Genomic DNA, 23,462 nt, shown 5'->3' on the forward strand with positions numbered 1-23,462 from the left:
GTCTGCCCTCACAGAGCAGGGAAGCCATCAACTCAAATGTAACAGCCACCATGCGGCAGGGTGTGTTTTATGAGGGCAAAAGTGTAGATAGTCTGGCAGGGACTTAGCCTCTTCTGGGTTGAGGAAGACCCTGACTCTTCTACTCATCCCGGTTACTGCCAGGCCATTGCCCCAATCTGTGAGGACTGTTTTGTTTGGACACCGCACAGTGTACTAACAACCAGGCCGTCCTTGGTCTTGGACACTCGGGTAGTTCTTGGGCACTTGGAGGCCTGCTACTGAGGAAGGCAGCAGAGGGACATAATCAAGGTTGGGTGGTATCTTCCTGCAGTGGCATGTTTTATCCTCTCCAGTGACACGTTTAGGCTTCTTTATCCTACCAAGGTTTAAGGCCCCTTACACTGAGGGGAACTGGCCATCATTCTCAAAGAGCAGAAGAGATTTAAGGTGATGTCACGTGAAGAGCAGAGAGCTGGATTCTGCTTCCCATGCCTCTTGCCTCCCTTCTGGCAAAGCCCTATTTGCAGATCGGGAGGGAGGCTCCTGTGGGTGGCAGATGTTTCTAGAGGATCTGTACTATTTCAGAAATGTTATTGTCTGACAGTGGGTATTTATTAAGTAAGCGCTGGCTTTGGATAAATCGTTGGAGGTAGAAGGGTGGATAAATCGCAGTCCTCTCTCATTTCTTCTAGTGTTAATCCTTATCCCTTGTGTTCCTGATATTTTTTATTTTCAGCTAAGTAATCATTTGTTTGAAGAACTTGCCATGGATGTGTACGATGAAGTTGACAGGCGAGAGACTGATGCAGGTGACTTAACATGTGGCTTTATCTACTAAGCTTCTGTTATCATTGGGCAGCGACAAGCTGCCAGCCTCAGTGTTTTTCTTGCCCAATTTCTCTTGTCCTGATAACATATGTGTTAACACTTACTCTTGTGTATGTTGGCTTTGGAGTGTGCTACCCTGAGTCTCCATAGTAACCCGGGAGCCGCGGCTCTCAGAGGAGGCCTGACACTGTGGTGATGAGATTCTATCTCTGGCTCTTTCCTCTGGCTAGTCTGGCTTGCCACGCAAAACCACAGCACCCTGGTGACCGAGACAACCGTTGTCCCCTTCCTTCCGGTCAATCCTGAGTACTCATCAACACGGAACCAGGCAAGTGGCTGAGTCTAAGAAGTTACTAGTCGTGATATTTGGGGAATGGCTGATGTTATGGTATTTATTTTCCTGGGACAGGTATTTAAAATTTTTTGATTGATTAAAATGTGAGTATCCTTTACACACACACACACACACACACACACACACACACAAATTGATTAGAAAAGTAAAAGAAGTTAATAGTTGACTGGTAAAGAAAGAATATAAAGCAATTCACAGAAGAGATACAGATGGCTTTCAAATGTGAAGAAATGTTTAACCTCATTAGTAATCAAAGAAAGCAACCTAATGGCATTCATGAAAGTTTCATTAATCAAATTAATTAATAAGCTACATATTGAGGATACTCCACATTGGTAAGGATGTGGCAAGATGGGTTTCTCATACCATAGATAAGAGTTTGGAGTTCCCGTCGTGGCTCAGTGGTTAACGAATCCGACTAGGAACCATGAGGTTTTGTGTCCGATCCCTGACCTTGCTCAGTGGGTTAAGGATCCAGCATTGCCGTGAGCTGTGGTGTAGGTTGCAGATGCGGCTCGGATCCTGCGTTGCTGTGTCTGTGGCGTAGGCTGGCGGCTACAGCTCCGATTCGACCCCTAACCTGGGAACCTCCATGTGCCACGGGAGCGGCCCTAGAAAACACAAAAAGACCAAAAAAAAAAATTTAAATTCCTGCAGACTTTAGAAAAGCAGTTTGTTAACCAGTTCAGAGGCATCAAAGTTAAATGCATCCCTTCACAGGGGAATTTCTTATTTGGGAATATATTCTAATAAAAATACAAAGTTTTATGCACAGTGATTTGCATCAAAGCACTGTTACGTAACAATAGATCATTGAAAAAAGCCTAAGCATCCATCAAGAGGAGAAAAGTTGAGTAAATTGTAAAGCTCTTTTCATTTTTATTGATTGATGGTTCTATATAATGATGGTGTACCAGCATCTGGACTATAATTTTGTTTATCTCGAAATTTAAAAATATTACCCTTCAAATTAATTTTTGATTAGTAGACCTACTTCAGAACTGAATCGATGCTAGAAAGAAAGCATAGAGTAGAACCGTTTTGTTTTGGTTCACAAAAATAAATATGCATTGTGAAAACTTAAATGTTATATAGCTCTATTCTATAAGTGGTTTTGAACTATTCATAAGGAAAATATTAAATCTGATTTAGTTATGGCAGTGATTAATGACACTTTCAGCATGCTGGAAGGTCTTTGCTGAAGTCTAATAGTCTGACTAGTTTTGTGTGAGTATGTATATTTTTACATCTGGGAATATTTCCAATTATCTTCTGACCCTCAGGGCAGACAGAAATTGGCTCGGTTTAACGCCCACGAGTTTGCCACCCTGGTTATCGACATCCTCAGCGATGCCAAGAGGAGGCAGCAGGGGAGTCCTCTGTCTGGTTCAAAAGGTAATCGTTTCAGACCTCTAAATGTTTGCTTTGTTGGCCTTCTAAACTTCACACAAGTGTTAAAGTTATAAAAATAATTAAATCAATGACTGACACACTTTGGTTAAAGCCCTGTAAGTTTTATTGTGATGAAAAGTTTCTCTTTGCGCCCTGGTGAATTATAAGTATTTTAGCGTTAGTTTAACTGCTATTCACATTTACCTTATATGGAGTTCTCGTGGCTCAGCAGGTTAAGAACCCAACATAGTGTCTGTGAGGATGTGGGTTTGATCTCTGGCCTTACTCACTGGGCTAAAGATCCAGCTTTGCCTGGGCTGTGGCATAAGCCTCAGCTGAAGCTCCAGTTCAACCATTAGCCCGGTGACGTCCATATGCCACAGGTGTGGCCATAAAGTGGAAAAAAAAATTTACCTCTCAGATCACCTGTCTTCCCTATAAAATTGCATCCTGAAATTAACTCAAAAGTCTGATGTAGAGTTTGTTAAAGGCATAAGAAAATTAACCCTCTTGATTGAAATTGCAACCCACCTGTTATTGCTTGCCTGCACGATTGCATTCTAATAATGAGAATTTGTGCCTCTAAACTGCAGCAAGATTTATTGAGATTTTAAATTGTGAAGAGAGCACCAAGCACCTGTTTCCAAGGTGCCCTTTGAGGCTTGTTCAGTAGCTCAGGGTCCTGTCTCTTGGAAATCTGCTTTCTCCCCAGTCCTGATGCTGATTTTTTTTTTCCTCATTATAGAAATAATACATTTTATTTTATTTTTGCTTTTTAGGGCTGCACCCACAGCGTATGGAAGTTCCCGGGCTAGGGGTCTGATAGAGTTACAGCTGCTGGCCTACACCACAGCCACAGCAACAACAGATCCAAGCCATCACAGCTCATGACAATGCCGATCCTCAACCCACTGAGCAAGACCAGGGATTGAACCCACATCCTCCTGGACACTAGTCAGATTCGTTATCCCTGAGCCACGATGGGAGACCCAGAAATAATACATTGTAAATCAAAAAGCATTTAAACAGGAAAAATGTATACCATAAAAGTTCAGTTTTCAGTCAGCATCACATTCCCCAAAAATAGTAATCATTAACTGATGGCAGTTTGTTCTTGATTTTACTGGCTCAGCCAAGTATAAACAAGTTCTAAGAAACTTTATTACATTTCGGTGAAGGTGCAGTGATAAGGGTCCTTTCATAAATTTGAAGTCTGAAAATGTAAAATATTTGATTTAGTGGTTCCATTTCTAGGTGTTAATTAAGGGGAAATAGAGATGTTATATATGTATTGTATATAACACTGAAAACCTTAGAAATAGAGCAGTGATTATTACATATTTGAATAGCACACTTTTTTCAAGGACTGTGTAATGATATAAAGTAATAATTTTTTTTCTAAAAAGTTTTAGTATAATCCCAATTTCATAAGAAGTGCTTTTTTTTTTCCTTTTTTTTTGGCCATGCTCATGGCATGTGGGAATTCCTGGGCCAGGGATTAAACCTGCACCACAGCAGTGTCCCAAGCTGCTGTAGTGACAACACTGGATCCTTAACCTGTTGCACTGCAAGAGAACTCCTAAGAAATACATTTTTATACATACATATGTACAAGTGAATATATCACATGTAAATATAAATGCACAGTCAAGCCTCATTATTTACAGATCATATATTTGCCAGTTCACCTATTCATCAAAGTTGATGAATTGTTACCTTAAAACTATACTCAAAACACTTTCATGGTTAGTTGTGGATGTGGGCAGAGTGGTTAAAAATTTGAGCTACCCGAAACACATGTATGTTCCCAGCTGAGACTGAACAAGGCCAAGCTCTGCCTTTTAGTTCAGTTCTTATACTGTACGCAAGTTTCCTTTTTGAGGTCTGTTTAGTGCCACATCTTCCACATTTTTGTGCTTTTTTTTGTCCATGATTTCAGACGACATGAGTGGTAACAAACCTGACTAGTGTCCATGAGGATGTGGGTTTGATCCCAGGCTTCGTTCAGTGGGTTAAGAATCCGGTGTTGCCGTAAGCTGTGGTACAGGCTGGCAGCTGCAGCTCATCTTGCTGTGGCTGTGGTGCAGGCTGGCAGCTGCAGCTCCCATTAGACCCCTAACCTGGAAACTTCCATATGCTGCAGGTACGGCCCTAAAAGATAAAAATAAAAAGGTCCCCCAGCAAGTTCAGTGCTGAAGAACTGTGTAGGGTTCTTTTTTTGTCTTTTTAGCTCTATACCCTTGACTTAATGGAGGTTCCCAGGCTAGGGGTCAAATTGGGACTGTAGCTGCCTGCCCATACCACAGCCACAGCAACACCCAGATCTGAGCCATGTCTGTGACCTACACCACAGCTCATGGAAATGCCAGATTGTTAAGCCACTAAGCAAGGCCAGGGGTCAAACCTGCATCCTTGGATGCTAGTCAGATTTATTTCCACCGAGCCAAGACAGGAGCTCCCTGTGTAGGATTCTTAAATGCAAGAAGGCTGTGATATGCCTAATGGAGAAAATATGTGTGCTCGGTAACTTTGTTCAGGCTTGAGTTACAGTGCTCTGTACCATGAGTTCAGTGATGATGAATGGACAGTGTATAGTAAAAGTGTCTTTAAACAGAAACACATGTAACACAGATTATGTATTGATCACTTGACAAAAATGTGCCCAGGGATTAGGAGGAAGCTCACCTGGTGTTTCCACTCAGAGCAGTGCTTCAGTATTTGCTAATTTGGTCTTCACAGCAACTTTATAGACAGTAACTGCTACAAATAATGAAATTGTATGTATGTATATATATACACACACACGCTTAGGAAAAAGACTGGAAAGAAATAGGACAGCATTTATCAATAGCTGTGACTGAATATCATTAGTTTCAATTTTTCTATACTGAATCTTTATTACTTCTGTAATCTGATGATATGTAGATCTCAAATAATTTTAAAAATTAAAAATTCCTTTTAAGTGAAAGTGATTGATCATCCAGATGTCATCCATTAAAATATTGAGAAAAAAATTTTGAAAATTAGAGGTTTGCTTGCATTGCCTGAAAGAAAGTGGAGAAACTTGGATAGTATGTGAAATCTTTTACTCAAGATGTGTCAGAGCTGACAGAGCCATCCTACTTCCCTGTAGACCACACCTTCCTGCTGTGCGCGTGTGTGTCCAACGGGTCTTCCTTCTTCTCTTTCTCTCACTGGCATTAGCTAATGAAGTGCCAGTGTGCCTATTCTTTTGAGCACCTAGTTTCTATGCTCCACTTTAACAACTTCCTTTCTGGGTTTTTTTTGTTTTGTTTTGTTTTTTCTTTTTAGGGCCACATGTGCAGCATATGGAGGTTCCCAGGCTAGGGGTTGAGTTGGAGCTGCAGCTGCTGGCCTACACCACAGCTGCAGCAATGCAGGATCCAAGCCTGTCTGTGACCTACACCACAGCTCATGGCAATGCCGGATTCTTAACCCACTGAACAAAGCCAGGGATCGAACCCTTATCCTCATGGATACTAGTTGGATTCGTTTCTGCTGAACCACAATAGGAACTCCTCCTTTCTGTTTTGACTTGACATTACCTTGCAAACAAGTTACAATTATAATTACAGTTAATCTTACATTAGTTACAGCTTTATTTTTATGATTTCACGCTATACTCTATTTCCTTGAATGATTACAAACTTGAGAATCTCCCTCTTTAATCTGAGCAACTCTTTCCTAAACCATCTAATGAATTTGCCCACATTTGGGAGGTGGTACAGGGATGCCTAAGTTTATTGTGGGACATCTGTCCAATCTGTAACTCACTCTGTTACCCCTACACTGCTGTGAATATGACCTTGCTATTTCTCACTTGCTCTTTTTTTTTGGGTCTTTTAATTGGCTTTTTTTTTTTTTTAAAGAAAAATTGCGTTGTTTTGTTTTGTTTTGTTTTAAGCCTGAGGTAAAGTTATTTGCTTCTATTGATAGACAATGTGGAGCTCATACTGAAAACAATCAGTAACCAGCACAGTATTGAGAGTCAGGACAATGACCAGCCAGACTATGACAGTGTGGCATCAGATGAAGAAACGGATCTGGAAGCCACTGCAAGCAAGGCACACAGGCAGAAGGTGAGGTGACAGACACATCACACATAGAAAGGGAGAATATGTTTCCTTTTCAGATCTTCCCTCCTACAGATTTGCCTGATTTGTGAAGCACTTGAGGGCTAGCCCTGTGAAAAGTGCTCTGGAGGTAAAGTTGGGTTTACTGCTAGCTTAGGCCAAGCAAAGGGCAGTGAGGTAAATAGTTTTAAAATAGGGGGTCCTTTATCCCCGAGTCAATTGCTGCATCACAGCCTTGCTGCAGTTTTGACTTTATAAAGCCTATGAGGGGCGGGGTGGTGGGTTTTATTCTTTCAATAAATGTTTACCAAGTGACTTCTCTGGATGGTAGTCTCCTGAGTGAGGGCTAGTCCCTTTCCTCTAGGAGGCCATCACTGCCCAGGACAAGCATCACAAGCACAAAGAGAAGGGCGTGTGTGTGTGAAAGGAGACCTAGGTTGTTGCCAACAGGGAGTATCAAGAGGCTGTGTAAACCGGATGGCTCTTAAGGTGTACCTTAAGGGCTGCCTGGGGTGTGGGCACGTGGAGAGGCAGGGGAGGGGATCCAGGCAGAGAGAAAGTGAGACAGTGGCATCTGGGGGAAATCTGGTCATGTGTGGAGGCAGCCTGAAAGGAGTGGGAGCCAAAAAGCTGAAGCAGAGGGCGGGGGTCAACCGTGCAGGAATGTGAGTCAGACCCAAGAGCCTGGACCTCAGCCGGCAGTGCAGAGCCCAGGAAGCTGTTAGGCAGGTCAGGGGAGTGGTGATCAGCCCTCTTGGGCCCTCTGTTTTGGGAGAACTGTTCTGGGGGGCCAGAGAGTAGAGGAAGGGAACCCAGGTCTGGAGGTGCTGAAGAGGTCCAAATAAGAGCTGACGCAGGCTCACCTCAGGGCCCCGGCTGGGAGGGCTTGGGTGGAAGAGAAGTCACTGTAGGCACAGTGAGCCTGGGGACAGGGCACAAGGGCCTGGCTGGTCCACTCACTGCTGAGTCTCCCAAGCCCGTCCCAGAGGGGCTCAGCACACACGTGAAAATGGATGAACACGAAGCTGGAAAGAAGACAGGTCTTGACAATAAGTTGGATGTTTGAAGTGGGAAAATAGACTTAGAGGAGGTATGTTCAGACTTTTCCAGCTTACACAGCTGTGGTGCCGTTGGCAGATGCAGGGGATGGCAGGAGTCACCTCTGCCTGGTCTCCCCAGAATCACTGGGCTCACCTGAGTAAAAACCAAGTCATGACAGGATGCAGCATGACGGGGTCCCTAGACTGACTGTCCTTCTCCACACCCACTCCCTCTAGCTGAGCTCTGTCCCCAGCCAGCCACGTTCTCACCTCCTTCAGGCCATTGCTCGTACTCTACCTACCCAAAGGCTTACCCCTCCTGTCTAGTTAAAATGTATCCACCTTCACCCCCTACTTCAGCTTCCCACCCCCTCACTCTGCTCCAGTCTGTTTTCCATAGCATTTATCAACTTCTGTCATACAATATCATTATTTACTTTTATTTTTTACCCTCTTGAGATATAAACACCATGGAAGCAGGAATCCTTATCTGTTTTCTTATGTATCCCAAGCCCCTAGAACACTGCCTGATGCTCAGTAAAAATCTGTTGGATTGAGTGAATTAATGAAATGATGAATAAAATAAGTAAAATGAATGAGCAAGGGAAAGGCAGACAAGACAGATGTACACAGAGTCATTGTCAGAGTAGATTTGTAGCCCCACTGTCTGATCTGTAGCCCTACTGTCTGATCTGTTAGAAAAGATTGATTCTAACATTTTTCAAATATTATAGTAGCCCTGCCTTTATGTTTTATTTTTGCATTAGTCTCAGAAGCCTTGATTTAGTTTGATTAGCTTTGCAGTCCAGCTGGCATGGTCAGAATTTGAAATTCTTGAGCTGTTAGTCTTGAATGTTATCATCTCAGATTGTGAACATTTTCCCCAATTTATTTTTAGAGCCTAGATTCAGATTTATCAGATGGACCAGTCACTGTGCAGGAATTTATGGAGGTCAAAAACGCCCTAGTGGCTTCTGAGGCCAAGATACAACAGCTAATGAAGGTGAATAACAACTTGAGTGACGAGCTGAGAATTATGCAGAAAAAGGTAACATGTCAATAAATGCCAGGATTGACTCTTTAACCCCCATAGTATAAGGAAAAAATCCCAGGCATAAAGCTTGCGGTCAGAAGGAAGAAAAACGGACCTAGAAATCTTTGGGCTAAGCTGTCTTTTTGGAAGCAGTATGTATTTGGATATTTTAAATCAAGTAGCTTTGTTGAGAAATAAATCCAGTGTAAGATCCCCAAGCAGGAGAGACATTACAGCTTATGAAGTGTTTGTATCTGTTATATAAACCCTTGCGCTATCCTGTCCTTCCTGGAAAGCTGGATGCCACTCCATGGATGTGATTTTTCCTGTTTATTGCTTGTTCTAAAGAATAAGCACACCATGAAGACAGAGGCAGATGAAAGCCCAGGACAGGTGTATGTGTTTATCAGCATCCCACACCGCACCCCAGGCCGCACAAGGGGCACTATCCCTGTTCACTCTTATTCTGAGATGCCACCTACCCCTACCCTGGCAACCCAGTCCCACACCCCCACTTTATTTTTTCACCAGTGCTTACCACTAATTTATATCCTCAGAGCCACAGAGTAGGTCCTTGATAAATATAAAAAAACAGTGCATCTGTACTAGTGACAGCTGTACGCTAGTGAGATACAATCCCATTTGCGCAGCATTTCCTTGTTTGCTGCCTTTTGCAAGAACTAGAAATACATTAATAGATTAATTCTTAAAAAGAGGGTGGCTAATGGTAGCAAGGAATATGCTTAAGAGGGGATGACGTATGTAATTCTTTATGAGAATGCTAAGATAAGGAAATGGAAAAATTCTAAATTCTGCCCAAGACTTTGTGGGTACTGCTCCCATCATTCACTTTTCCACAAAATGAGATTGTGCACCCTTCCCTAAAACAGAAGCAAATATATATCTGTGTCTTCCTACTGTCATTTGAAGGGTAATGCTTCAGAGTCATCATCAAGAACAGAGGACAAAGTGCATTTCGTTTGTGGCTGGGCTTCCTTTTCAGTGATGCTTCTCAAAGGAAGGCTGAAGAACTAAAAAGAGGCCCATGCCCTTCCACTTGTCAGGGAAGGACGCTGCCATGCAGCTTGCTCTAAGACTGTTGCTGTTGAGTTCTAGAGCATTTTTGGAGATGTTTTGAGATAGATGGCCTCAATACCTATAATAGAAAGAGTCAAGAAGGCCTGAAGATAGATCACATTTTAATCCAATCCTTGTTCTGTGTCACCCTGGCTCTGTCTAGGGCTTGTGTGCAGCCATGAAAAATCCTAGAGCCCTTTTGCCAAAACATACAGGGCTTGCACATCTTCTGTCTTTTCTGAAATATCTTTTGTCTAAGGAATTGTAGTTGTCCCATTAATTGAACCAATAACTTAATTTTGAGTTGACTTTTTCTGAAACATGTTGACTTTGCCACTGTAAATCAGTCTGCTAAGCATCACCGTTTTTAATCCTATAGTACTCCTTCTAGCATTTGTAGAAATCACCAGAGAGGACCTCATATCTCTGAAAGCAAATGTCTTGAGCTACTTTAAGAAATGCAGAGTGGAATTATTTGCAGTTGCTCATGGATTATCTCCTCAATTCCTAGAAATGCTTTTGATTTCTGAAACTATCTGTAACTTTTCATTTTGTTACATTCTTTCAGACAAAAAAGTGTAGTCTGTTTCTTGTTAAGATAAGAATCCTTCACATTTATCTGAGGACATCTCTCTAAATTCAGAGTCCTAAAATTTTTAAAAATTGAGACCGGGGGAGTTCCCTTGTGGCACAGCTGGTTATGGATCTGGCATTGTCACTGCATCAGCTCGGGTCAGTGTTGTGGCACAGGTTCAAACCCTGGCCTAGGAATTTCCACATGCCTCAGGCATGACCCCCAAAATAATAAATAAATAAATAAATAAATAAATAAATGAAATTGAGACTAGGAACTTGTGCTTATCAAAACACATTCAAGCAAAGTCCCAGCTGGATGTTTTAGAGATGTGAAAAGTGTTAAGATAAAGTTTCAGATTTCAAGACCTTGTCTAAGAACCTCTCAAGGTTTTCACATGGACAAGCCTGTGGCCATTCCCCCAGTCCCTCACTAAGGGGCACGTCAGTTATGTTCCTCACTGGTTGGACCTTGACTGTTTTACTTTAGGATACGAGTTCCCTAATAACCAGCTTTGACAGGCATTTTATGTCTGTCTGTATCCTGGACTGTAGGAATTGCCAGTCACTGCTTGTCACCTTGCAGCTGTTCTTCCTTTGGCAAGGGAGTCGCAGATGTAAGTTATGCCCCCAAAGCCTTTCTGCTGTGGAAGCCATCTCTCATTCCTTAGGGAATCACTCTTTGAGCAAAGTGAGAATGAGGGTATTTTTGTGGCAGAGGCTGTAAATCAGACTTTCACAAAAATTTGGCACTATTAATAAAAAGTATGTGGAAATTATTTAGCGAAGATGCTTTGGTTTTATTTCAAAGTTAGGTAAAGTTTTTTTAATATATATAGTTGATAAAGTAGCATGATTTGTGTCTGATCTTTCACATTTGACAGTTGCTTGGAAATGATGCTAATTAATGAAGAGGAGCAGCCACTATTGGTGTATTTTTCACAGATCGGTGCTTTCTAAATAGAAATTGAAAGTAACTCCTAACACTGAATGGGTTTGCTTTTGAAAAAGTAATGATCTTCTGGTGCAAACACAGTTGCTTATGGACTTAAGCCTTGGCCCTGGTGGGGAATTTGGTCAGATTTTACGATCTCTGTCAAAGAGTAGACAGCTGAACTCACACCACACCCAGCTTATAAAACGCCCTGGAAGATGGAGGAGCACCAGAGGGAAAGGACGTTGTGCAGCCTGGACTCAGTTAATTGTGTTTAAAATGCCAGATGCTAAAGAGTAACACGATTCCTTGCTGATCCCTTAATTCTAAGTCATCCAACACCATGAAGCAGCCTGCATGTGAGGAATGGAAAGAGCGTTCAGGGTCTGCAAGTGACAGCCTCTAACTAAAACGGGGTGGTGCCAGGCAGGTTATAGTGTTTAAAGCTGACACCACCATGGTCACATTTTTGGGCGACAGAGCCACAGGAGAGAGAGGCCACGTATTCCGGCCCTGGCTGAGATGACCGATCACCAGAGGGCAGCGCCCGTGCTACGTGGAGCATTCAGATGAAGATGTTGATAGTTCAATAGGTCTCCGGTTTTCTTCTTGATATGTTAATATAGCAAACTTATCATATTTCCCACTCTTTTTTCAAAAGTGCTAATTGTTTGGAATATCAAAGAGTATTATGTAATAAAAACTTGTTGATCTTAATTTTTCTTGTTGGCTTTTTGGGAAGCAATAGCTCATCTGATTTTTTCATAAGCTGGATTTCACTGCCTTTCTTGCTTTGCAAAGCAACTCTAGTTATCCCTGTGCTGCTTCCTTGGTGTCTGCTGACATTTTTGGCATTTGCAAATTGCTCAGGCCTCATTCAAAAGGCACGTTACCTAAGTGATGTCTTAATGATCTCAAGCTCTTGCTTGAAACAGCCTTAGAATAACCCAGAGTACAGCTTGCCTGCACATATTTCCCGTGACCAATTTTTAAGTGTCTAGATGTTTCGCTTCAAAAAATATCCAAACTGCAACTTTTCCATATTCAGAAATTAGCTACTCCGTTTGCTTAAGTGATGAAGAGAGTTGTTTGCATTTCACTCCTTCTAGAAGAGTTTTTGTGTGTAGTTGCCTTTGACTTTCAACCCAGCAAGCTGTTATTGTTCTTATTGTTAGAGCAGGTAGTTGTGTGCATTTACTTAATGTTTGCTTTTTCTGCTTGCTATAGAAAAACACAGTCCCACTGCCAAACATTTCTTTCAGCTTCAAACACTCCAGAGTGAAAATTCGAACCTCAGGAAACAGGCCACAACCAATATATATCAGGTGCAAACGGGTTCTGAGTACACAGACACTTCCAACCACTCTTCCTTAAAGCGACGTCCGTCTGCCCGGGGCAGTAGGCCCATGTCCATGTACGAGACGGGATCAGGTCAGAAACCATATCTCCCAATGGGAGAAGTGAACCACCCCGAAGAGAGCAGGACGAGGCTCCAGCCCTTCCCCTCGCACGTAAGTAACACCACTGGCGCTTCTGCTCTTCACTCTGTCCAGCCTGACTCCTGCCTTCCCTCTTCTGAACCTGCAGGTCCCCAGTCTCTGCTTTGCTAAATTGGGCTACAAGAGTCTTCCTTGTGTTTGCTGTATTAACATGTCGCCAGGTGCTTGCGATGTTCCCACAAGCACTCAGAGCCACAACTACCCTGGGGGATCCTGGCTCTGGCTCAGCCCCTCTCCCAGTTTTTCTCCCCTGTATCCATAGTATCTTTCCCAGTCAGCCACTTTTAGAACTTTTTTGGTAACAAGCTTCCTTCCCCATTAACAAAAATAAAAATTGTAAAGGTTACCAGCAGAAGTTAAGTGCCATCTTTGAGGTGGATAGGTATGTGCCCATTACAGACAGGAGCCCTTAGAATTCCAGGTGCCTTTCCTGCTCCTCCCAGTGGAGCGGATGGTGTCAGCGGTCTGGGTACGCAGGCCTGGTCTGGAAGCCTCTGGGCCCCCGCAGCCCCTGCACTTGTGGTCAGTGTGTCTGCTTAGCTGGCTTGTCCCCTTCCTCCCCTGCCTAGAGAAAGTGTTGCTTTTCCATTTTGTAAGAATGAGATGTAAAAACTCAGCATCAATTTTAAAAGTGTTGCATTTGAAAGATTGCGTTCTGTAATAGGCTGCTAACACTCTTATTTTACAGTGGATTAAGTATTGTGTTGCGAGATTTTCAAATACTTTCTTTCTTTTGGATTAATTTAAGAACCTATGTTTCGACAAAATGTCAACCTACATGATGTTTTTTTCAGAGTAATATTTATTTTTTTGAATGTCCGAGATGTTCTTCAGTCTACTTTTATAGGAATTTCAAAAAAATTCTCAAAGTAAATACAAAGTAAAGGATATCGTCTAGTAAATGAAACCCTCGTTTAACTTTGTTAGGCTTCGGTGTGGTAAAATTACAGTGTTGTTAAATTGTAATTGGGAATCCACGACTTCAACTTTTTGTTTCTGCTAAACATTCTAAGGCAATTGATTTGTTGCATTTGGTGTAATGCGAATGCCATTGAACTAAGTTAAGAGTATTATTTTTGTATAACTAAAAACGAAATTTAAGAACAGCTACTTTGTCAATTTTCACAGTGTACTTTTTTGTTTTAGAAACATTTAGAATGTAAGAATGTCATATTATTACAAAAGTTCTATTGTTTGTACTAAAGAGTAGATTAATAGCACATACCAACTTTAAATCATTTGTATAGTTTTTCATTTCATACTATTTGTCCTGATTAAAACACAGATATTCATTTAAGGCTGTCCATTAAAAAAACAAACAAACAAACAAAAATGACTGGCAAATTTGACAAATTATGCTAGGCATTGTTTTTTCCCTCATAGAAAAGTAGCCTCACAAATTCCAAGTAATCTCTGAGAGGCATTTCACTCAGGATTAAACATCTCTGGGGAACCTGCCATTGGCAAGCGTGGAAGTTTCAGCGCTGATCTCACATAGTGAGTTGCTTTGTGGGATCTTTTTACTGGGAAACCTGGGCCAAAGCCAGGGTAGGTGCTAGGGTTTTTTTGTTGGTTTTGTGTTTTCCCCACTGTGTTTCTTTTTCCCCTTCCAGATCGGGAGGAGTGCGCTTGTGACCTCCTCTTCATCTCTGCCTTCCTTCCCCTCCACACTTTCCTGGTCCAGGGACGAGAGTGCCCGAAGGGTTAAGTACACTCTGAATGGTCTGCTCTCTGGAGGAGGGGCCGTGCGCCTGGGGCTTTGTGCTTCTCCCAGCCCCCTGGCCCCCCTGGCCTTCACTAACTGCCCTCTGTCCTGCATGAGGCAGCGCTTCCCTCCTGGTGTCACACTGTCTAGCGGCGTGCACATACACGCACGTGCACACGGTCCCTCACACACATCTAACTCCACATTGCTCAGTTGCACGTGATGTTTAACCCTTTTAACATTTATTCTGAGCATACTGCCTTCTTAAACAATCAGAAAATTAGCTGGCTGCTGGTTAAATGTAATAGAGAAAATCTGTCTAGTTCGTTCAGAGAGCTCGTATACGAACGGAAACACTGAGACACAGTGCTTTTTTTCTTTTTTCTTTTTTTTTAACTCTTGACATATTTTATGTCGGCAACTTGACAAAACCAAGATTTTTCAGCATGTAGCCGCATTGGAGGTGTAGGCAGCTTTTAGTACGAAGCCATTCACTTTGTTAGTTGGCCAAGTCCAGCTTACTGATGTATAATTTACCTTCCCAGTAACCGTAGAGCATCCAGGTAAATAAGCTCCTTTTAGAGTAGCCAGGCAAAAAGTATTTATCCAGCACCTCCTCCATGCCCAGCCTTCTTTCTGGTAAGTCGGTTAAAGAGTCCCAAGGACTCCAGGTGACATCCCTGCTCCCCAAAGCACTGTCAGTTTAAGAAGTACTTTCATGTATGAAGAGTACACGAACGGCAGTCTGGGACAGTCATGGAAGGGCACAGGCTTTGAAGATCTGTGTCCAGGTCCTGGCTCCCCCACTTTTTACTGGAAGGGTAGTGTAACTAAGGTGAGAGGAGACGGGGGTGCTGTGGGTGAAGGACTTCCTTTACAGACAAGGTGGGATCTGCACTGGGCCTTTGTCTATTCTCTCCACATTGGAAGGAATGATAGATGAATCTTCTTTCATGCTGCCAGTGCCTTATGGCTCATCAAGCCATAAGGCTTGAGGGTTCTTTTCTGCACTTTTGAGGTAGTCTACTAAGAAGAGCCCTTGACATATGCTACTATCTTCTGGGCAGTTCTGAAATTGAACTGCAGTGTTTTTATTACAATATTTCACTTAAACTAAAAGACCGTTCAATAGAAATATCTCTTGAAATTTTGTTAATAAGAGTCAAAGAGTCATGGAAACCTCTTTTGTCCACTGTGAAAATGTTAAAAGTTTTTTGGTAGTTTTGAGAAATTATTGCAAGAAATGTTTGCTGATACATCATTTTATACGAGTCAATTTAAACTGATGGTCCTGATTGCTCCTGACAGCTTCACTGTGAGTTTAGGTTTTCACGGTGTGTCTATCTTCAGAGAAAACTACAAATCTGTTAAATAAAGGGAACCAGCACCAGCTATAAAGTAACTTCTCTATTAACAGCTTTGAGAGAGCAGCACTTTTAACTAACAAGTCTTAGTTCTGCATGTTTACAATAATTTTCATAAAATTAAATTCTGGCTAATCTGAAACCCTGAAATATGCTTTTGTTGACATTGATGAAGGATTTAATGTAAGTTAACTGATTTCCTGGATGGTTATTGCTATGTTTTGTTTTCTGTACTTCAGAAACATTTCCTGAGTACTTTTTTTTTTTTTTTTTGTCCACCTTGTGGCGTATGGAGTTCCCAGGTCAGGGGTCAGATCTGAGCTGCCGTGCTGCAGCTGTGGCAATGCCAGATCCTTAATCCACTGTGCCAGGCCCGGGATCAATCCTGTGTCCCCGCACTCTGGAGACACTGCTGATCCTGTTGTGCCACAGCAAAAACTCCTTGAGTGCTTTTATAAGCTATATGAGTTTAAATCTATTTTCTAGCTTTTCCCACTGGAGCAGCTCTAGACAAATTTTCCAGAATAATTATTTAAATGTAAGTTTTTTACCTTCCATTTTATACTTTGTGTGTGTACAAAAACTAAAGGAAAATAAATTTAAAGCTTAATCACATATTCTCTGTGAAAGGTAAGAAGAGTTTTGTTTTGTTTTGTTTTTTTGAGATCATCCCTGAAAGATCCTGGTTTCACTGTTCTCTGCGGTGGATACAGTGCCTGCCTTTGGTCTTCCATCTAGACGTCCAGTAACTAGTAACTCATTGATTTATTCAAAAAGGCAAATCAAAAGCAGCAAGTGAAGCAGAACTGCTTGCTGGTAGGAGATCTAAACAAAGGGATCTTCAATGTGGTAGTAGTTTTTACAGGGCATAGCTTTACAGACTCTCTGTATAGCTCCAGGCCAGCACTTTTTTTTTTTTTTTTTTTGGTCAGTCCATAGCTCATGGAAGTTTCCTGGCCAGGAATTGAATCTGAGCCACAGCAGTGACAACGCCAAGTCCTTAACCACTAGACCACCTGGGAACTCCCCAATCCCACACTTTAATCATTTGCCAGGTGAATTTGAGCGGTTACAGTATGAACTCCTATTTTGAATTTTTAGGATCCCAGTGCGGGTGTCTTATGTGAGAGTGGCTGGAACCAAATAGAGCTTTGAGGGGAAAAGAGAAAGACCTCAGCAGGTGGAGGAGCATTCATCCTGGGAGAGGAGAGAGAGCGAGGCCATGGGGATAGTAAGCACAATGTGGTGTGTGAGTTAGGAGACTTCCCCATCTCGGGGCCGGCCGCCTGCCTGCTTAGGGCAGCCAGAAGGCCTGGCAGCACTACCAGTGAGGAGCAAATTAAACTTGACGTAGACTTTCTTAACTGACTTACTCCAAGGGAGCCATTCTTTTGGATGAAGCTACAATGTTCAAACAAAGCCCTCTACCTTTACAGCTGTATCTTTAGCCACATTTTATTACAACGTCAATAAAATTCTTTAGTCACATGTTTTGATTAACTTGGATTAAATTCAAGGCGTAAGGCTGGAAATACCTCATGTTTGTATTTTGCAAGTTGTAATCAGTTTCAATTTTAAATCACCTTCCACTGATTTCTGTTCACATGAAGAAATTCTCAAGCACTGTGGATAAAATAAATACTGTGGGAAAATCACTTTTATTAAAGACTGCAGAACTAATATGGTCCCCATTAAAGGAATGTGGTCCCCTTCAAATGTTATCACCCTGGAAGGCTCCAAACTTAGCAGTGCTGCCATTTGCTCAAAAGAGTTGTGGGATTCCTTCATCCCATTTTTTAAATCTCCGCAGTTGTACCATATCTTTATATTTTAAGGGATAGCTGTTTAGGGAGACAGATAAAAGTGGCTGGAAACCAAGCATCACACTGGGTTAATCCATTTTGGTTCACAAACAACACATGGCAATAGATGACTGGGTTCTGGTTTCCTTGTGCGGCTTACACAAGCCATCTCTGAGCTACCATGTTTGAGCAGTGGGTCCTCAGGGCCCCAGGTGTGGAGTGTTGGATGTAGAGGGACAAGAAGGTTCTTGGTCCTGGTTTTCTACTGACTCTTTGGCCTTGGGGCTGAGCCCCATCTTTTTTGGCCCTTCATTTTCCCACCTGGCATTAGACTATCTAATCTGCAGGTTCCCAGCACTGACAGTCTATTGATATATGTGCTGACGTGTTTGCTTTTTTTTTTTTTCTTTTTGTCTTTTTTTAGGGCTGCCCCATGGCATATGGAGGTTCCCAGGCTAGGGGTCAAATCAGACCTGTAGCTGCCTGTCTACACCACAGCAACACAGGATCCGAGTTGTGTCGGCAACCTATACCACAGCTCACAGCAACGCTGGATCCTTAACCCCCTGAGCAAGGCCAGGGATCGAACCCACATCCTCACGGATACTAGTCGGGTTTGTTAACCACTGAGCCACGATGGGAACTCCCGAGTTTGCTTTTTAAGTGGGTTCCATCATATGATAGTTAATCTCCATACTCCTTAGAGAACAAAAGGTGAGCATCCTTACGTGTCTGTGTTAGTTTATGCCGGGGATCTGCATGTGGAGCAGCCACGGAGCTAAGAAGAAAACAGGGCAGAGAAGGAGAGAAATCATTTCTGGACCCAGTGTTCGTCTTTTAACTAAATTTTCCATGAAGCATTGGCTTCTGTCTCAGATGAGATCTGGGCCATGAAGGCCACATAGCCTGACAGGTAAATGATTCCTGGGAAGGCGCCCAAAACACATCTGGTGCTCTGAACTAATGGGGTTGCCTTTTGTCTTGTAGGCATCCAGGCTGGAGAAGCAGAACAGCACACCTGAAAGTGACTATGACAACACTCCCAACGACAGGGACCTGGATGACATGGGGTACATCTGCAGGAGGAATGCCCTGGGGCTGGGCTCTCAAACCAGAGACCTAGCAGCGTGGTCAGGAGGCGAGGTTCACCACCTGCATCCACTTCTCTGTTTTCAGACCCATAAGGTCTTCAGATGTCACGGCCTAAGTTCATAGTTCACACCTCTTCTCATCTCACATTATTGCCACAGGGGCCTTTTTTAGTTCCACCAGCGGGTTATACTTATTCTGAGTCTCTGTAATGCACCTAAGTCAGTTCTTCACTTCATTTTCAAGTCAGTGTTAAATTACCCTGCATTTGAAGGAATCGGCTCGATTGGGGTGGCTTTGTAACAACACACCCTCCCTGTTCAGGTCATTCCCTCGCTTTCCCATCTTCCCCTGTCCCACGAAGGCCATCATGTCCAGACCCGTGAGAGGGTGAGGCAGCCTCCCTGTGAGCTGTGGCTGCCTGGTGCTGAACCAGCCCTACCCCAAGGCTCCTGCCAGACAGGATAAAGGAAACCACAAAAGCAGCCCGCTTGTGCCTTCAGCAGATGCACAGGCAGTGGCTCCTAGAAGCAGAGAGGCATCAACCAAGCACCTGTCACATTTAACCACTTCGATGCTCACAGGTCCAGCAGAAAGGGAAGGCAAAGGAGTATGGTGTGGCACAGTGATGGCTCTGGTCCAGACACAACAGAGCCCCCTGCAGCCCCGAGCCCCGTCCTCCCCAGCACCGAAGATGTCATCCGCAAGACTGAACAGATTACCAAAAACATACAGGAGCTCCTAAGAGCAGCCCAAGAGAATAAGCATGACAGGTAAGGGGGCTTGAAAATCCTGCCTGGCAGGATGTATACACGTGCTCTGGAGGAGACCTGCTGCTCCAGTTATGAATGCTTTTATTGTTGTTGTTCACTTTGCTAACTGTAAAAGTTGTTGAAATTTTCAAGTTTATGTCACAGGCTAAAGAATAAATTTGTAAAAATTTTTTTTAACATAGTATTTCAATCTTTCATCTTATGATGTGCTCTGCATCTAAGTGCCTCTAGAAATAGAATTGCAGCGTATTTGGGGTAGTGACATTTCCAGTTCTTTTTTTTTGTTGTTGTTGTTGTTGTTGTTGTTGCTATATCTTGGGCCGCTCCCACGGCATATGGAGGTTCCCAGGCTAGGGGTTGAATCAGAGCTATAGCCACTGGCCTACGCCAGAGCCACAGCAACTCGGGATCCGAGCCGAGTCTGCAACCTACACCACAGCTCACGGCAACACCGGATCGTTAACCCACTGAGCAAGGGCAGGGACCGAACCCGCAACCTCATGGTTCCTAGTCGGATTCGTTAACCACTGCGCCACGACGGGAATTCCTCCAGTTCTTGATATGAAGGAAGCTGCCTCAAAACTGGCAACAGATTCTCCCGGCCACACTGTTCCCTGTGGTCTCCTTAGCTGAGGAGAAGTTTGCTACTATAGAAGGTATTCTGAAAGCAGTCTGATTTCTTACTGTGTTCCTCATTGTGTGCATTTGTGTGTGCATCTAAGCAAGTGGTCTACAAATGAGAGCTGATCTTTCTTACTGCAGAGAAGGCCCTGGCCCTCCTTCTGATTCTCCCCTTTGTTCTCTGATGGTGAACTCTCTGAGAAGGAAGTTGTTAGCTGTTCTGGGTAGCATCTTAGTTTCACATGGCTGGCCTGCTCTAGATACAGTCATGACTCAATGTTTAACACCATCCCACTGAGTTGATGATGAAAGTGGAAGAATTTGATCAAAACCCAAGAACAGTCTTATTTTTTTTCATTAGGTTTGGAAAGTTCAGAGCTTCAGTGAAGATCTTCTCTTTACACCTTTGCACAAACAAACGTTGTTCAAGGAACACATTACCTACTGCTCCTTCTTTTCCCTCTGTTCCCCTCCACAGAAAAGAAGCACCAGTGCCTTTTGCATTGTCTGTGTCCCTGGCGCTGCTGTGCTTACCTCCCCATTTTCTGCCCTTTTCCTTTTTGCTGTGTAAAGACTTCTCCCAGTATCATTTCCCACTCAGTAGAGAGGAATTGTTAGTATTTATTGAAGGAGCAGAGATAGTCTTTGTGGATGAGCTGCTGGAGGATCCTCAGAGAAAAAGAGGAACCTGCATAATTTCTCAGTCTCCTTCCACAGAAATTATATAGCTGTTTATCTCCCCACTTCCCCCGACATCCTGTCTCATGCCCATCAATACAGGTGTGGAGTTCCTTTGCTCAGCACTGTAGCCTTGCGCCATCATTATCACACCTTCCCAAGTAGTCTTATTTATTTATTTATTTATTTTTTTAGGGCTGCACCCGCAGCCTGTGGAATTTCCCAGTCTAGGCATCGAATCAGAGCTGTAGCTGCCGGCTTATACCGCAGCCACAGCAATTCAGGATCCAAGTCATGTCTGCAACCTACACCACAGGTCATGGCAAACACCGGATCCTTGACCCCGCTGAGTGAGGCCAGGGATCAAACCTGCATCCTCTTGGATACTAGTCAGGTTCCATTACTGCTGAGCCACGATGGGAACTCCAGTTCCCAAGTAGTCTTTCAAGGAACCATGATACGGGTGAACTTCTTCCCTGAGCTTTCTCGCCATTGAAAAACATGCTTCACTTCTCATTTCCCCAGGCTTAGAAGCTCCCTGCTCATATTTCAAACAGCAACAACAAAAATATGCTGACATTATTTTGCTCTCTGATAGTTGTCAAAAATATAAATATCTGCCCTGGGGCTGTTTGTGGCTTCATAGATCACAGTATGGTGCTTGGTACAACTTGAGTTTTTTTTTTTTTTTTAAGATATACAAATCCATTTATTTCTTTAAGACCGTAAGAGAAAGGTACACAGATTTTAATCATCAGCTCACTCTTCTGGTTTAAACTAGAATTGGCCTAGAGAATTTATATTTTATAAGTTGTTCAGTGTTCTGTTAAAATCTCGAGTTCCTTGCATATCTGAGACCCTTTCATTTATAACCTTGCCTTTTCCTAATTATATCCATGCCTTTCCTCTTGTTTTCTTCTCTTGTTGATCCACTGCTGGTGCTCATACTAAGTGGAGCAGTAGCCCATTCAGGCATGCTCAGACTTGGTCCTGGTCCCCTGGGCTGTGCCCCTGACCCTCCCTCAGCCTGGTCCCATGCCCTTAGCCTCCAGCCCTCCCTCTGTCACACGCACACTCTCTCTTGCTCTCTCTCTTTCCCCACCCCATGCCCTCAGCCTCCAGCCCTGTCTATCTCTCTCTCTCTCCCTCACACACACACACACACAACCACACAGTTCAAGGATACTACCTGTTTTGCACAAAAGCATTTTTGAGGAAAGGTAACAATTTGAAGTTGTGAACGTGAACTCCCTCTAGTAGAGCAGGAGGACTTTGTCATTCATCAGCATGTGCTTTCCTTTGTGGCTTATTGAGGACTTCCTAAAATATTTCATATCCAGTGAGTTTTTGAGAGATGTCCTTAGGAAAAATGTCTTCTCTATATAGCAGGAGGAAAGGGTGAATAATATTTCTGGATCAAAATGAAAACCATAACCAGCAAAACGGCAAGCTTTTAGGGGTGGTCTGTAGTCAACGTGATATCAACATATTGGTTCAAGAAGCACGTGTGCCTAAGGCAGTGGTTGCTGTGGACATGGCCTTTGTCTGAGGGTCTGTGTCATCAGATGGGTTTTTAGCCCTTCATATTTGTAAGTTAGATAACTCCTTATGCATTGGCATTTTTGTTATTTTGTGGTGTATGGTTCTAACTGCTTACAAAGGTAAAAGACATGAATTCCCATTTGAAGACATTTTGATATAATTCAAACCATTTTCGGAGTTCCCATCATGGCACAGTGGTTAACGAATCTGACTAGGAACCATGAGGTGGCACGTTCGATCCCTGAACTTGCTCAGTGGGTTAAGGATCCAGTGTTGCTGTGAGCAGTGGTGTAGGTTGCAGATTCGGCTCGGATCCCGAGTTGCTGTGGCTCTGGCATAGGCCGGTTGGTACAGCTCCGATTCGACCCCTAGCCTGCGAACCTCCATATGCCATGGGAGAGGCCCTAGAAAAGGCAAAAAGACAAAAAATAAATAAATAAATAAAAATAATTCAAACCATTTTCTTGAGATGTAATGATTTAATTAAAATTTAGGCAGTCTTGGCATTCCTGTCATGGCACAGAGGAAATGAATCCGACTAGGAACCATGAGGTTGCAGGTTCAATCCCTGGCCTTGCTCAGTGGGTTAAGGATTCAGCATTGCCATGAGCTGTGATGTAGGTCGAAGACGAGGCTCTGATCTTATGTTGCTGTGACTGTGGTGTAGGCCGGCAGCAATAGCTCTGATTTGACCCCTAGCCTGGGAACCCCCATATGCTGCAGGTATGGCCCTAAAAAGCAAAAAATAAAAAAATTTTTTTAAATGAATAAAATGTAGGCAGTCTTGGAGTTCCAGTCATGGCTCAACGGTTAATGAACCTATCTAAGATCCATGAGGATGCAAGTTTGATCCCTGGCCTCTCTCAGTGGGTTAAGGATCCAGCGTTGCTGTGAGCTGTGGTGTAGGTCACAAACATGGCTCAGATCCCATGTTGCTGTTGCTGTGGTGTAGGCTGGCAGCTATAGCTCCAAATGGACCCCTAGTTTGGGAACCTTCATATGCTGAGAGTGTAGCCCTAAAAACAAAAAAAATAAAAAATAAAAAAATAAAATGTAACCAGTC

The 23,462-nt window shown here is 43.1% G+C and overlaps 1 protein-coding gene across 13 annotated transcripts in view; it reads left to right on the plus strand.

Moving 5' to 3' along the window:
• The window catches only part of GIT2 (GIT ArfGAP 2), a 55,590-nt gene that overhangs the window by 26,032 nt on the left and 6,096 nt on the right, over positions 1 to 23,462 (plus strand). For 2 of the 13 annotated variants that reach the window (XM_047760096.1, XM_047760097.1), the window contains exons 10-18: positions 737 to 809; positions 1,059 to 1,156; positions 2,467 to 2,578; positions 6,533 to 6,675; positions 8,608 to 8,757; positions 12,589 to 12,837; positions 14,439 to 14,528; positions 18,684 to 18,766; positions 19,370 to 19,558. In XM_047760096.1, the coding sequence (XP_047616052.1) occupies positions 737 to 809; positions 1,059 to 1,156; positions 2,467 to 2,578; positions 6,533 to 6,675; positions 8,608 to 8,757; positions 12,589 to 12,837; positions 14,439 to 14,528; positions 18,684 to 18,766; positions 19,370 to 19,558 (1,187 nt within the window). Of the gene's footprint in view, positions 1 to 736; positions 810 to 1,058; positions 1,157 to 2,466; positions 2,579 to 6,532; positions 6,676 to 8,607; positions 8,758 to 11,276; positions 12,044 to 12,588; positions 12,838 to 14,438; positions 14,529 to 18,683; positions 18,767 to 19,369; positions 19,559 to 23,462 lie in introns of those variants that run through there. The other 11 variants (XM_047760101.1, XM_047760100.1, XM_047760098.1 and 8 more) reach the window with 10 other exon arrangements.

The sequence above is a fragment of the Phacochoerus africanus genome, chromosome 15 (genome assembly GCF_016906955.1).
Source record: "Phacochoerus africanus isolate WHEZ1 chromosome 15, ROS_Pafr_v1, whole genome shotgun sequence".
In the NCBI taxonomy this organism is placed as follows: domain Eukaryota; kingdom Metazoa; phylum Chordata; class Mammalia; order Artiodactyla; family Suidae; genus Phacochoerus; species Phacochoerus africanus.